The sequence below is a fragment of the Xyrauchen texanus genome, chromosome 1 (assembly GCF_025860055.1).
Source record: "Xyrauchen texanus isolate HMW12.3.18 chromosome 1, RBS_HiC_50CHRs, whole genome shotgun sequence".
Classification (NCBI taxonomy): domain Eukaryota; kingdom Metazoa; phylum Chordata; class Actinopteri; order Cypriniformes; family Catostomidae; genus Xyrauchen; species Xyrauchen texanus.
Genome location: NC_068276.1, coordinates 58,247,336 through 58,260,860, shown reverse-complemented (window position 1 = coordinate 58,260,860; position 13,525 = coordinate 58,247,336). Strand labels below are relative to the sequence as shown.

The 13,525-nt window shown below is 38.3% G+C and overlaps 1 protein-coding gene across 2 annotated transcripts in view; it reads right to left on the bottom strand.

The window, feature by feature from the left end:
- LOC127650112 (zinc finger protein 609-like) overlaps window positions 1–13,525 on the bottom strand; it is a 79,948-nt gene that overhangs the window by 20,924 nt on the left and 45,499 nt on the right. For both annotated transcript variants that reach the window (XM_052135313.1, XM_052135308.1), the window contains exon 3: window positions 2,250–2,466. In XM_052135313.1, the coding sequence (XP_051991273.1) occupies window positions 2,250–2,466 (217 nt within the window). The remainder of the gene's footprint in view (window positions 1–2,249; window positions 2,467–13,525) is intronic.

The window sequence follows — 13,525 nt, the reverse complement described above, 5'->3', positions numbered from 1 at the left end:
TTGAGCAGTAGAACGACCAACAGAATGATAGATAGAACAAACAACTGATGAATGACAGACAGAACGATAAATTGAGCGGTAGACCGACCAACAGAATGATAGATAGAACGATAGAGCGACCGATGGGACGATTGGTATACAGAACGACAGACAGATAGAACGATAGAACAACCGATAGATAGAACAAACTGATGAATGACAGACAGAACGATAAATTGAGCGATAGAACAACCAACAGAATGATAGATAGAACAAACTGATGAATGACAGACAGAACGATAAATTGAGCGATAGAACAACCAACAGAATGATAGATAGAACAAACTGATGAATGACAGACAGAACGATAAATTGAGCGATAGAACAACCAACAGAATGATAGATAGAACAAACTGATGAATGACAGACAGAACGATAAATTGAGCGATAGAACAACCAACAGAATGATAGACAGAATGATAGAGCAACAGATAGAACGACTGATGGGACGATTGATATACAGAACGACAGATAGATAGAACGATAGAACAACCGATAGATAGAACAAACAACTGATGAATGACAGACAGAACGACAAATTGAGCAGTAGAACGACCAACAGAATGATAGATAGAACAAACAACTGATGAATGACATAATGAGAGAATTTCAGAACGACAGACAGAAGACAGATGGGACGACCGATAGATAGAATAACAGAATCAAAGAGAGAACACTCAATAAAATGATAAATAGAACGATAGATAATGCGACGGTTTGAATGACACTGAATGACAGATAGAATGATTAAAGGGATGGTTCACACACAAAAAATATATCATTTACTCACCCTCATGCCATCCCAGATGTGTGACTTTCTTTCTTCAGAAGAACACAATGACAATTTTACACATTGTAGGTCTATACAATGCAAGTGAATAGTAACCAGACCTTTGTAGCTCCAAAATATCACATAACAGAAACATAAAAGTAATCCATTAAACTCCAGTGGCTTTCAGATGCGAAAGTGAAAGTGGAGATTTAGAGTAAATTATAACCTATTATAACACTTCTAAAGACATGGATTAACCCACTGGAGTCGTGTGGATAACTTTTATGTTTCCGTTATGTGATTTTTGGAGCTACAAAGGCCTGATCACCATCCACTTGCATTGTATGGACCTATAGAGCAGAGATATTCTTCTACAAATCTTCGTTTGTGTTCTGCTGAAGAAAGAATGTCATACATCTGGAAAGGCATGAGGGTGAGTAAATGATGAGAGAACTTACATTTTTAGGTGAAATGTCCCTTTAATAGAACTATAGATAGAGTGACAGATAGAACAACAGAATAACTGATAGCTAAATAAATACATAGATAAAACTAGAATCTTTTCGTATCATGTGCACTTGATTGGTCAGCAATTTTAAGCCTGGACCATTTTTATCGATCTCAGTATCTCTGAGCTGTTCTGAACAAGCTACACTGACAAGCTGCCAGTTTTCAGTCTTTTTCTGTAACTCTCACAGGAGACTGACATGAAGGACAACTCTTTAAGCCTCTACTTCCGTAACTAGTACTGTATGCTGAGATAATAGTCCACAAATGTTCACTTTTTGCCTCTCTTAACTGGTCCCTTCACTTTTCTAGCAATGTTTCGGGAAAAAAAGGCAATATAATATTGATATGCATAAACGATAATGAATAATCAAAACTGGGTGCAAAATATGGGGTATGTACTGCTTAATAAATCTAAATGTTTATATACATTCAAAAACCGATCATAAGTTAACATTCAGCCTGGAAGCCAAGCAGTTATACGAATGACGTCACTGGTGTTTATAATGCTTATGAGTGTTTTTATCTACTTTTAATGTCGCTGAATGATAAACTATGAAGTGGGTTTTGATGATTGGACGATGACAATCACTCCAGAAATGTAACTTCCATCTCAGACCCAACTATTGTCTATTTTGACTATATTTATGAAAATACTTCCCAATTAAGCTAAAGCAGGATCAACCATTGCGTGTCACCAAGCATCACACAGACCGACAGCCTGTCAGAGAGATCCAGACAGTGAAATGTCCCAGTGCTGTTATACCAAATATCAGCACAATCTGATTAAAGAAGCGCAACTAGCTGTAAAATACGTCAAATTACAACACTAGGCCTTATTACAGTGTTAGCTTATTAATCAACCCTTGAACTCATCGCGTACACAATCAGGTGTCACAGGTAATAAACTCATAAAAGTATGCTTTCTTACCATCCTCCGTCTCTTGCCACACAATGCCCTCCAGGTTGACGCTGGTGCCAGGCTCACAGGGCCCGAGGCACTCTGGCTCCGTGGACAGGGCCACATCAGTCGTGTTTACAGCCACTGAGCGTGTGCGCACCATCAGCTGCTCACAAGGTGAGGCAATGTCACTGTTTCCAAGGAGGTGAAGAGGTGGAGGGGCGGGGGTGGAGACCGGAGACTCCATCTACAGAAGCATAAGAGAGAGAGAGAGTGGTAAGAAGGAATGGAAATGATAAGGAATTGAACAATTCTGGTTCCGAACGACATGAATGTTAACATTTGGGCGAAATAAATCTTTATCGATTCCATTAAAGGAACAGTTCACCCAAAAATGAACATTCTCTCATCATTTACGTACCCTCCAGATGTTTATGACTTTCTTTCTTCTGCAGAACACAAACAAAGATTTTTAGAAGAATATCTCAGCTCTGTAGGTCCTTACAATGCAAGCGGATGGTTCTCGCATTAACATGCCAACGCGCCTACGTTGAACGTGCATTGTTGAGCGTCCGGAAGTAAACAGTTCTAGTGAAAAGGGCTTAAATATTGATATGTTTCCCACCTAAAATGATTGTTTAGATTTTGAAGTCATTCATTTAACCACTGGAATCGTATCGATTACTTTTACTATGACTGTATGTGCGTGCTGGAGCTTTAAAGTGCTGGTCACCATCCACTTGTATTGTGTGGGCCTACTGAGCAATTCTTCTAAAAATCTTTGTTTGTGTTCTGCTGAAGAAAGAAAGTCATCCACATCTGGGATGGCATGAGGGTGTGTAAATGATGAGAGACTATCCCTTTAATCATTATTTTTTTTTTAGTATTCTGGAGGAAATATTTAGAATGAATATTTGCCATTCTTATTGCATTTACTGCCCTCAGCAGCCTGTTGCCAAATTAGGAGAAAGTTTAAGATTTCGTCAGAACAGATATAACAAATCAGGGATATATTTAATGTATTTCTCATAAAAGTTGTGTTTGCAAAGACTTTATGACACAGTGGGATGCAATCCAACTAAATTTTAAATAGAACCCAAAACAATAAATTATCATAATATTGTTTTTGGTAACATTTACTCTTTTTCTAGAAAATAATACAAAACATGGTAACAGTTCTTGGTTTATTTCTAGTCAGACATGACAACACTTGCAACAGTGAGTCACCAAGTCAGCAGCCATTCTAGGGCCCTTTGAAATCACTTTTATTTTTACCCCAAATTCAGTGTTTTCCGTTTTATTTTCTCTTATTTTCTTCTTTAAAATTTAATTACATTTTATTATTAAAAAAAACCCCTGTCTAATCAAATGAATTCATGGCATGTTGAATGTGTTTTCATTTGATTCAAATTTTATTGCATTATTTTATTTTATTTTTTCAAAAGAAGAGCCTCTATACTGATGCTCACAGAGCAATCCCAAAGCCAAAATTGGAGTGTATTTATTTATTTTAGTTTTAGTCAAATACAGCGCTTTCCAGTAGAGCATCACAGTATTAATGAAAGACATGATGAAACTCTTGCTTGTGGGATATTGCTTAAATATAATGTAATTATGAGGGTTGTTGATTTAACGCGTTAATTCAGTGCGATGTTATTTTTAATAAAATGAACCTTTAATAATTAACACAATTAATCGCAATGTCCCCGGATCGTAACAAGGAAGATTCCTGAGGAATGCGACCTTATAGTACCACCTGTTTACTCCAGAGGGCAGTAAGTGAAACTTCAGCTGTGTGGCAACGTGCCGTTTATAGAGTGAAGAAAACAACCCTTCAGCAGCAACACAACACAAACATGCGTCACGTTCTTGCATTCAAAACATTTGATGGAGTGCAAATCCGAACTAAGGCAATTTTGTTTAGAGGCAATTCGGTCGGTGCCTAAAATGTATCAAACTCGATACTCAGCCCTAATAATCAGTTTAGAATATCTTTACACTATTGTGTTGAACTAATTGGGGTTACTCTTTAATATGTAAAGAAACACAAACCTCTAACTACACATTATTTCAATATAAATGTACAGCTTATTAAGAAACACTTTATTATTAACTAATATACTGGATAATGTAGCAGCAAAATTAACAGTAATTCCAGTATGCACAAGTACTGTAAAAGATCCTACATGCATTCAGTGGATATGAAAAGGGATGGAGAGGTAGAACAAGACTGTGCAACTGCTGTGATGATATGTTGAAATATGGTGTGCATATCAATAAAAAGCCCTGGGGAACTATTTTCTAGACATTGAAGTGAAGCTACTATCCACTTGAATGGGGAAAGACCGAAATCTCCAAAGCATACGCTTCACCATAAGTCAAATCAGCAACAATGGTATCATAAATGTAGTATCTTAAGCTCAAATCAGGCTAAAAACCTGGATTTTTCAGGTTGGTCCAGCCAATGTACATGAACGTTCTCAAAGGCGACTGACTCTTTTAATTGAAAGGCAGGACTTACTTTCCTACATCTACATTTACATTACATATACATTTGACATTTGCTTTTATCCAAAGTGACTTAGTGCATTTATTACAGGGACAATCCCCCGGAGCAACCTGGAGTTAAGTGCCTTACTCAAGGACACAATGGTGGTGGCTGTGGGGATCAAACCAGCAACCTTCTGATTACCAGTTCAGTGCTTTAGCCCACTACACCACCACCTCATATCATGTTAAATATTGCATTAACTAATGTTAATGAAAACAACGTCACCATTCCCAAGCATCTAACCAATGGATAGACCTTATAAAAGATGGGAAAATATGAAAATCATCTGAATGTTGTCTAATGGGCTGTTAGGTTTAACAACAGACTTAATAACAGACTCAGGAGCAGCGCGATTGATTTTACCTACTGCATGAAACAATACACCAGAGAGAGAGAAGCTCGTGTCATCTCAACAGCCCGCTGATTTATGATGATACATGACTCACCAGAGTGGTAGCTGCTGCGCTGACACAACAGACGAGCAAACATCCAGCTGTCAGCTCTCCCAGAAAGTTAAGTCGACTACTGACCCATCCCTAATGGAATAAAATAAAAACCTTTCCAGTTCTTTAGCCTAATCTTTCTCTCAGATGTGAACTCAATGCGATTGCTAAATCTTGCCCAAACGTCAGTCATCTTTAATGCACACATGATTTTAATAGTCTTGCAAAAACACCAACATGGACTACAAGATAAAGGAAATGAAAAAGACGTTATGAACTGTATTCTGAAACAGGGCGCTGCTAAATAGACAAAACGTTCTCATCTGCATTGCACTTTCTATTGCTAGTTGCACGAAACAGAATGAAGATGTAGTGCAACACTGAGTCAGTTTACATGCACACCAATACGCTGATAACTCCCAAAAATCAGCTTATTTAAAAAATTTGACAAAGCTAGGAAACCGCGTTCATGTGAGATTTGACAGAGTTATTCTCTGCAATTGAAGTCAACACATGCACACATTGGATAAGCCGGTGAAAACGCCAGTAAAGCATGCAACTCTAATTCAGTGAAATGAGCAAAAATCTACCCATGTCGATTAGTTTATTCTTAAGCTGCTTATCCTTACACCGATAAAGAAACGGCGTTAAGCGCATTTACATGACCACACAAGTTTTCGGCTTACTAGGCATAATCATTTTAAGAACGTGCATGAAAATACGTGCAACTAATGACGTCCAACTTGCAAACGAATAGCTAATTTAAACTGGTATGTTTTCATAAATCTGATTCACAGATCAGTTTGAATTTTACACCAGTTACTGGTCTGAATTAGGAGAATTTCTTTTGCTTCTCTAGTCAAAATGTTTCAAGCAAAACGTTTTTTCTTCTTCTTGGGAATAGGGATCTACGAGATTGGCTAACATTGATTTTGTGAATGCAAGCCAGGTTTTAAGCTTCATGTACAATGATCATAATGTAAGGCACGCATGTTGCAAATACATGGCCTATTTTTCGGTTGCATTCAGTATCAGATTTGGCTGTTGTTGCAATAATAGAAAAGTATTTCAAATGACACACACACACACACACACTTTTCTGAGGGATTCTTACTTACAGATTAATCAACTACAAAATGTCTACGTAACCCAAGAATGCCTATGTGGGTCAAAAACGACCTTGCGTCTAGTTTTTAGGACATTTAGGTCTTTTGATCTACCACAACAGCTCCTGGACCATTTGTTATTGTATTCGAACCTGCAACTTTTATTCAGTAAGCCTCACCACTCCAAACAACAATAGCCACATAGAGTAATATAGAAATATAGTGTCATTCGGCAATATAGAGCAGCATCTCCAAAGCGGGGTACCGTAGGGCAAGATCAGGGGTGCCTTAAGAAAAATCTTTCAAACATTTGGAAAATCTAAAAATGCATACATATATATATATATATATATATAAATAAAATAAAATAAAATATAATAAATAAATAAAATACTCAATAGTAATAATAATAATAATATTACTGCAGCTCTCTCTCTCACAGCACTCTGCAGCTCATTGGATGCTTGACCTGTGCGCAGTGATCCAAGGAACGCATTGCTATACCATGTCTCTGCAAGCGAGCAACGTGATAAAACAATTGCTGTAGAAGTACACATATGCCTGAAGAACCCATGCACAAAGTCATGAGTTCAAAGCAATATATTACACTTGCACAGAAACCAATATCTTGCTAAACCCAGAAAAAGGAAATCACGTGGTGCCAGAGGAGATGAGTTAAATCTTCACAGCGTTTGCCACATGAAACAGACTAAACTTCAACTATTTGCAGAGATGCACAACCTCAACAAAGGGTCTAAAAAGAGAATTACTCTCAGGTCTCTCGCCAATATCTTTACAAGTAACGAGATAGGATAATCTCAGCACCTTTCCAACGAGAAAGAGAATCTGTGTCAATGTGGATTGCTTTTTGTCTGCTTGAAAGTATCACCCAACAATGCAATTTCTGTTAATAAGTCATGTTGTTATGGACCCATAAGACTTTGTTCCTTCTGTGAAACACAAATGGAGATGTTAGGCAGACTGTTAATCTGAGTCACCATTAATTGTTATTGTATGGAAAAAATATGCAATTAAAGTGAAGGTTGATTGAATGACCCTGCACACTTCCTACAAAATCGAAGAAAGAAAGGTTTTGTTTTTTAGTTTGTTTCAGTTGTCTGTAACAGCATGCCCAAGTAACAAGGTATTTACTGGTTGCTAAATACCTTGTTACTCTCATTGGTCCAAGTTATCAGTAGGTGTGACCTGGAGCTCCACCTACTTTAAGGCTGAAAACTAATACGCGTTCAGTCAGATAAGACGGAGACCATTTAGCAGAGAAGGGCCACTTCTATTTAAATGAATGAGAGAAATTGGAAAGACCAACCAAGTAGCTCTAGTGCCCAACAGTCAACGGATGTAGCAAGGAAGTCCCGTCTTACAGGTAAAAGTGCCAAACACCTTTTAGATTCAGACATCACCTGTCAATCAACATGCTCATTAGCTATCGAAGCCGGTAATATTGCGTTTCTTAGCGTAATATGAGGTTAAGTAGCACAATTTATGAATCCAATATTATAAAATTTTATTGCTGATTTGAAATACGTCCTTTTTTTTTATCTTATTGAATATTATCCCCTTTTCTCCAATTTGGAATGCCCAATTCCCACTACTTAGTAGGTCCTCTTTGTGGCGCGGTTACACATCTCAATACAGGTGGCGGAGAACAAGTCTCAGTTGCCTCCGCTTCTGAGACAGTCAATCTGCGCATCGTATCATGTGGCTCGCTGTGCATGACATGTGGAGACTCACAGCATTTGGAGGCTCACGCTAATCTCCGGGATCCATGTACTACTAACCACGCACCCCACTGAGAGCAAGAACCCCTAATCGCGACCACGAGAAGGTTACCCCATTTGACTCTACCCTCCCTAGCAACCAGGCCAATTTGGTTGCTTAGGATTGACGCTAGCTACCACCCATGGACTCGAACTCGCGACTCCAGGGGTGGTTGTCAGCGTCAATCCTAGCTGAGCAACCCAGGCCCATGAATTATGTTCTTTGATCGTAATCTTGACCAACTGTTTATCAGATTTCAGTCTTTCCCCATACAAGTAGATACCAGCTGCACTGGCACAACTGGAAATAGCCTCCCATGAGCATTTCAAAGATGGTCGACAGTGGACTGACTTGCTAAAAAGACTTTAAGTAAGATCAATCAAGATGAACACACCGTTGTGTAGATTTATTAGCGAGCTGGTGCTAACTTGCCCAAGTCTGTATGAACACTCCCGTGGAGACATTTTCCTAGAACATAATATGTGATTTAATTTTGTTCAATTTGTCTACAAAAGGAATCAAATCTACTCAAATACTCTAAGTGCCAATTCACTCATATGCCATCTGCAGCCAAAATCCATTTACACATCTGCCCAAAGTAAGCTATGCCTCTCTAATCATTCTTTTGTCTGTATTATACCCATTAACACACTATAATACACTGCTTTTTGTCATAAAATACACAACTGAGTGTAATCAGCGCATATTATGGCCGCATATAACATGTTAGCCATGAATGCAAATAACACATTATCTACTGCATATACAGTATATTACTTTAATCCTTTTGTTTCTCGTTTACTGAAGGACCCCCAGCGTGTGTTCTTTAATGAGAACTGCAATAAAAAAATACCTTACATTTCACTTCACAGCAGATGCACTGGAGGACAGATTATATCACAGCAGGTGCACTGAAGGTCAGATTATATGTTATTAAACATATAATGTGGTTTTTAGACGTTTATTATGATTGATTGTGACAAGGTTGCTGGTTCGAGCCCCACAGCCACCACCATTGTATCCTTGAGTAAGGCACTTAACTCCAGGTTGCTCTGGGGGGGATTGTCCCTGTAATAAGTGCACTGTAAGTCGTAAAAAAGCATCTGCCAAATGCATAAATGTAAATGTAAATGATTTTGAGTTCGTAATAGAGGTTCTAAAAATCGAGCCATTACACTCAGCCCCGGAATTGTTGAGAATGAGCGACGGAAGAAAAGAAGGCTCAAATGGACTGACTATTTTATATATTCTTTGTTTGACGTCAGAAAACTGCGCCACCAGCGCTACATCAAAACAGTCAGCTCTGACGGTAAGGATTTAACACATTTGAATGTCAATTTGAATGTTTTTACCTTATAAAAGTGAAGATATTGTGATGTTGAAAGGACTATTTGAGCAGCTGGTTCATTATGACAACCGCTTCAGTCCCTCTATGCTGGTAAACAGCAGCATGAATGCAGATCACACTGGTTTGATCGTACAAGTCTCAGCCCAGTCTAGTGCAATCACACCGGTTTGATTGTACGTGCGAAAGGGTTAAACCATCACTTTTACTGATCTTGCGGGAATACTTCTGTGCTGAGGCCTTGAGTCCATCACCCTTTCTGAAGAAAGAAAGTTATGCGGGTTTGGAACAACATGAGGTTGGGTTCAGTTTGCCTGAATTATCCCTTTAATCCCATTTAAAGCCTTTGCATCAATAACCAACACTGCTAACGATGCCAATCGCACATCACTGTGAATTGAAATACATCAAAACCACAACAGCAGTGATTTATTCTTGCCCAATTAAAAAATAATAATCACTGCCTCCTCCACCAGGCCACAGCACATCCAGTTCACTGGTGCTTAGCCTTTCGTTAGAGCAAATGTGGAAGTGATTTTTATAAACGATGAAGACATTTTCCACAGGGAGAGGATGATACTGCTGACAGCCTGTCGAGCCGAATGTCTTTTCATCTGAGAGCCCTTAGCAACAGCTTCTGCCTATTCACCTGTTGCTAAGAGGACAAATTCAACATTCCCCAAAAGACATCCATAGAAAAACTAATTGGGGTGAATAAAACAATTGCCTTTCAAGACTCCAAACACAAAACAGCACAAATCGATGTGCGAATGATAGCTGTGCCTGAGGGTGAACTGCGGAGATGGAATCGATGAAGCATAATAAACAGGCAATCAGCACATGCACATGATGGGCCATCATCCTTGTCCCATCAATCTTAACTAGAAGTATCCACAGCTTGGAAAATGTGTCTCAGGCTGGTTTCATATATGGTTTAATTGCTTGGTCTCTGGACTCAATTTCAATCGGGATACAGTAAGGCACTTACAATGGAAGTGAATGGGGCCAGTCCATAAACATTACAATACGCATAATTTCAAAAGTATAGTTACAAGATGTAAAAATGATATGCCTTAACATTATAGTGTGATCAAAAATGTGTTCTACATGATACTATCGCTTAAAGGGTATACTGGCGTTGCATCGCCATGGCAACCAAGTAGTAATACTGGATTTTATAACACTAAAAACACGTATAATGTTTGTATTTTGTGGCTATACTTTTGAAACAACGTGTATTCAAATGTTATGGACTGGCCCCATTCACTTCCATTGTAAGTGCCTTACTAAGTGCTGTTTTCTGAAATTGGGCATTCAACAAGTCACAGTTGTACCCAAGTTGTATCCAAGTATATTGGAAAGCGTTGGTCTGGGGTAAGAAACATTCCTTTAAGCTTAATCGGTGTAAAATTGTGCATGTAAATGCACATAATAGCTAAATAAGACAACATTTTGCCCAAATAAAATAAGAAAGCAAAATTAAAAACATCATTACAGTTTACTGCCACAAACATCAGTTTAATGCACAAGGTTTATCATCTAGACAAGGCCACTGTTTTCCAATATCGAGTGTGCAGCAAGGCTACCATTATGGAAAACAGCTTTCACAGCAATCAAACAAACCAAATTCTGGCAACAGAAAAACTCCACACAAAAACAAAACACTCAAAAACTGAAGGAAAGAGTCAAGGCCAAATGCAACTGGCGCTGAGCTCTGAGAGCAGCTGGGCCATGTCTCTGGGGCAGTAATCTGTCAGCTTTACTTAACTGCTCCTGTGCTTTCCAAGATAACAGATGACCTACACTGATCAAGAGAGCTTAGGCTTATTTCAAGCACTGAAAACAGTACGCTGTTCATCAGAATGCCTTTATACGTCCTTTTAGTTCCCTGAATTTGATGGCGAGATAAAAGCTCTTAAAAAACATAGTTGGACAGTTCTTGGGAAAACTCCCTTTTTTCCTTGGCAAGATAAAATTAGACAGAATGATTGTTTCTCTCATGATGTTTAAAGCAAGGATCAAACTTTAAACAAGTTCAAATTGTAGACTGTATCGGTTTATCGAGTAATCGGTGACGATAGTTGCTTTTTGGAAATGTTGGTTACTGGCGAAAGAACAAGCATATAAAGCACTCATTGGGTCAATGCAAAATCCTGACAATGCAAAAAAGTAGCGGTCGCCAATATATTTTTTAATTATCATCATTTTGGCCGATCTGTTTCTTGAGGGCATTGAGAATCGCCTGCTTGCATGTGAGGTGACAGACATGTAATCGACCAATCACGGATCGCTTTGTTGTTACATGCCATCGTGATACTACAATAATAGACAGGTGTGCAACACAGTCTCGATTAAACTGTCCGCATATCAGAGCCGCGCCAGATGCGTTTGAGCTCAGTGCTCACCTGTTTCATTCTCCTGCTGTCTCCTCAAAAGTTCCCTGAAACTTTTAACCATCTTGCTAATGATAAGAAGGGAAATATAAATAAAACTAATATCATATACCGTCTGCAAATATGCGCATATCTCATTTAAACAGATGTAATAAACCAACCTCACACAACTTCAGCAGATCCAGCGTCCTGCGTAGCGCTCATAAATCTTCCTCTTAAGCACATATTGTAACAGTTTCTCCTCAACAGTTCCCTGTACCTTTCTCATTATAAAAAGGCACATATCAATAAAATTTCTATTATATACCGTTTGCAAATATGAGCATATCTAGTTTAAAAAAATACAAAAGCAAAAAATATGTAAAAGCGATTCACGTGTGCTATGAGTAAAAGTCTTTTTCACTATGTACAGTATATGCAATTGGTTTGAGTCTGAATGTTTTGAGAATATTAGTGATGGTGGTGTAGTGGACTAAAGCACATAACTGGTAATCAGAAGGTTGCTGGTTTGATCCCTACAGCCACCACCATTGTGTCCTTGAGCAAGGCACTTAATCCATGGTTGCTGATCTACTGTGTGTACTGTTATTTCCATCATCCTAATATATTAAAAATTACTTTATGTGCAAATCAATGACTAAGATTTTACGACTAAACAGAAATCAAAAGAAACTGCTATCTACCATTTAAAATACAATATTATTTCTTTAGATTCTTTTTTACAAAGATTGAGTAAATATAGCGCTAAATAGGAGTTTATTATTTATTTTTTTGCAATTTTATATTTATGTTACTATTTTAAATTGTGTGATTTATCAGCATAGTATCGGCCTATTGGCATCCCTGTAATCTTGATATTGGCATCGGTCATTAAAAAACCCATATCGGTTGATCACTAGAAAAAAGCATATTCATTTGAGATTTCCCCTTATAAACAGAAATGCTAACAAGACGTGCACATTGAATAAAATGTGGGTAACTGTGATTACGTGAAGTGCAAAAATCTATATATGACGATAAACCATTTATGGCCTTTCCTGTTTACATGACCTTATACATTATCATTAAGCATAATCCGTGTAAGATGCATGCGCATGTAGACACGCTTATAATTGAATAAGATGATATTATGCCACAATAAAAGACAAAAGCAAAAAAACATATATCAAATTTCAGTTTACTACCACAAATGGACACAGTGGCCACATTTGCTTGCAATGTGCCTTCTGCTTTGAGCTTCCGGTTGGTTAGTGTACTGGCTTCTACACAGCAGGTGTTTTGAGCACCATTTTCTCAACGTGGCGCGGTCGTGACTGACCCTCCCCCAACCTGCCTCATTTAGCTCCTCTGTGAAGCTGGTTTGCTTGGACTCATGCCCAGTATTGTTTACGGGCTTGTAGAAGGGAAGAGGGAAGGCCCCTGAGCCAAGCAGCCCTTCTAACCAGAGCAAAGAGTGGCAACCTGCATTCCTCACAGCGGGCGCTGGAACAAATAGACGCCTGAGAGATAAAATACCAGCAGTCTTCTTGCTTACAAATTAAATTCACAGATGCATTGAGACGCTTTTTCGAATTGATTTCTACATCACTCCAGAACGGTAAGTTGCTAAATTGACAGAATGCAAGAATGTATCCTGTGGGAACGTCCCCTATTGTGCCAATAAATAAATAAATGTAAATGTAATTTATG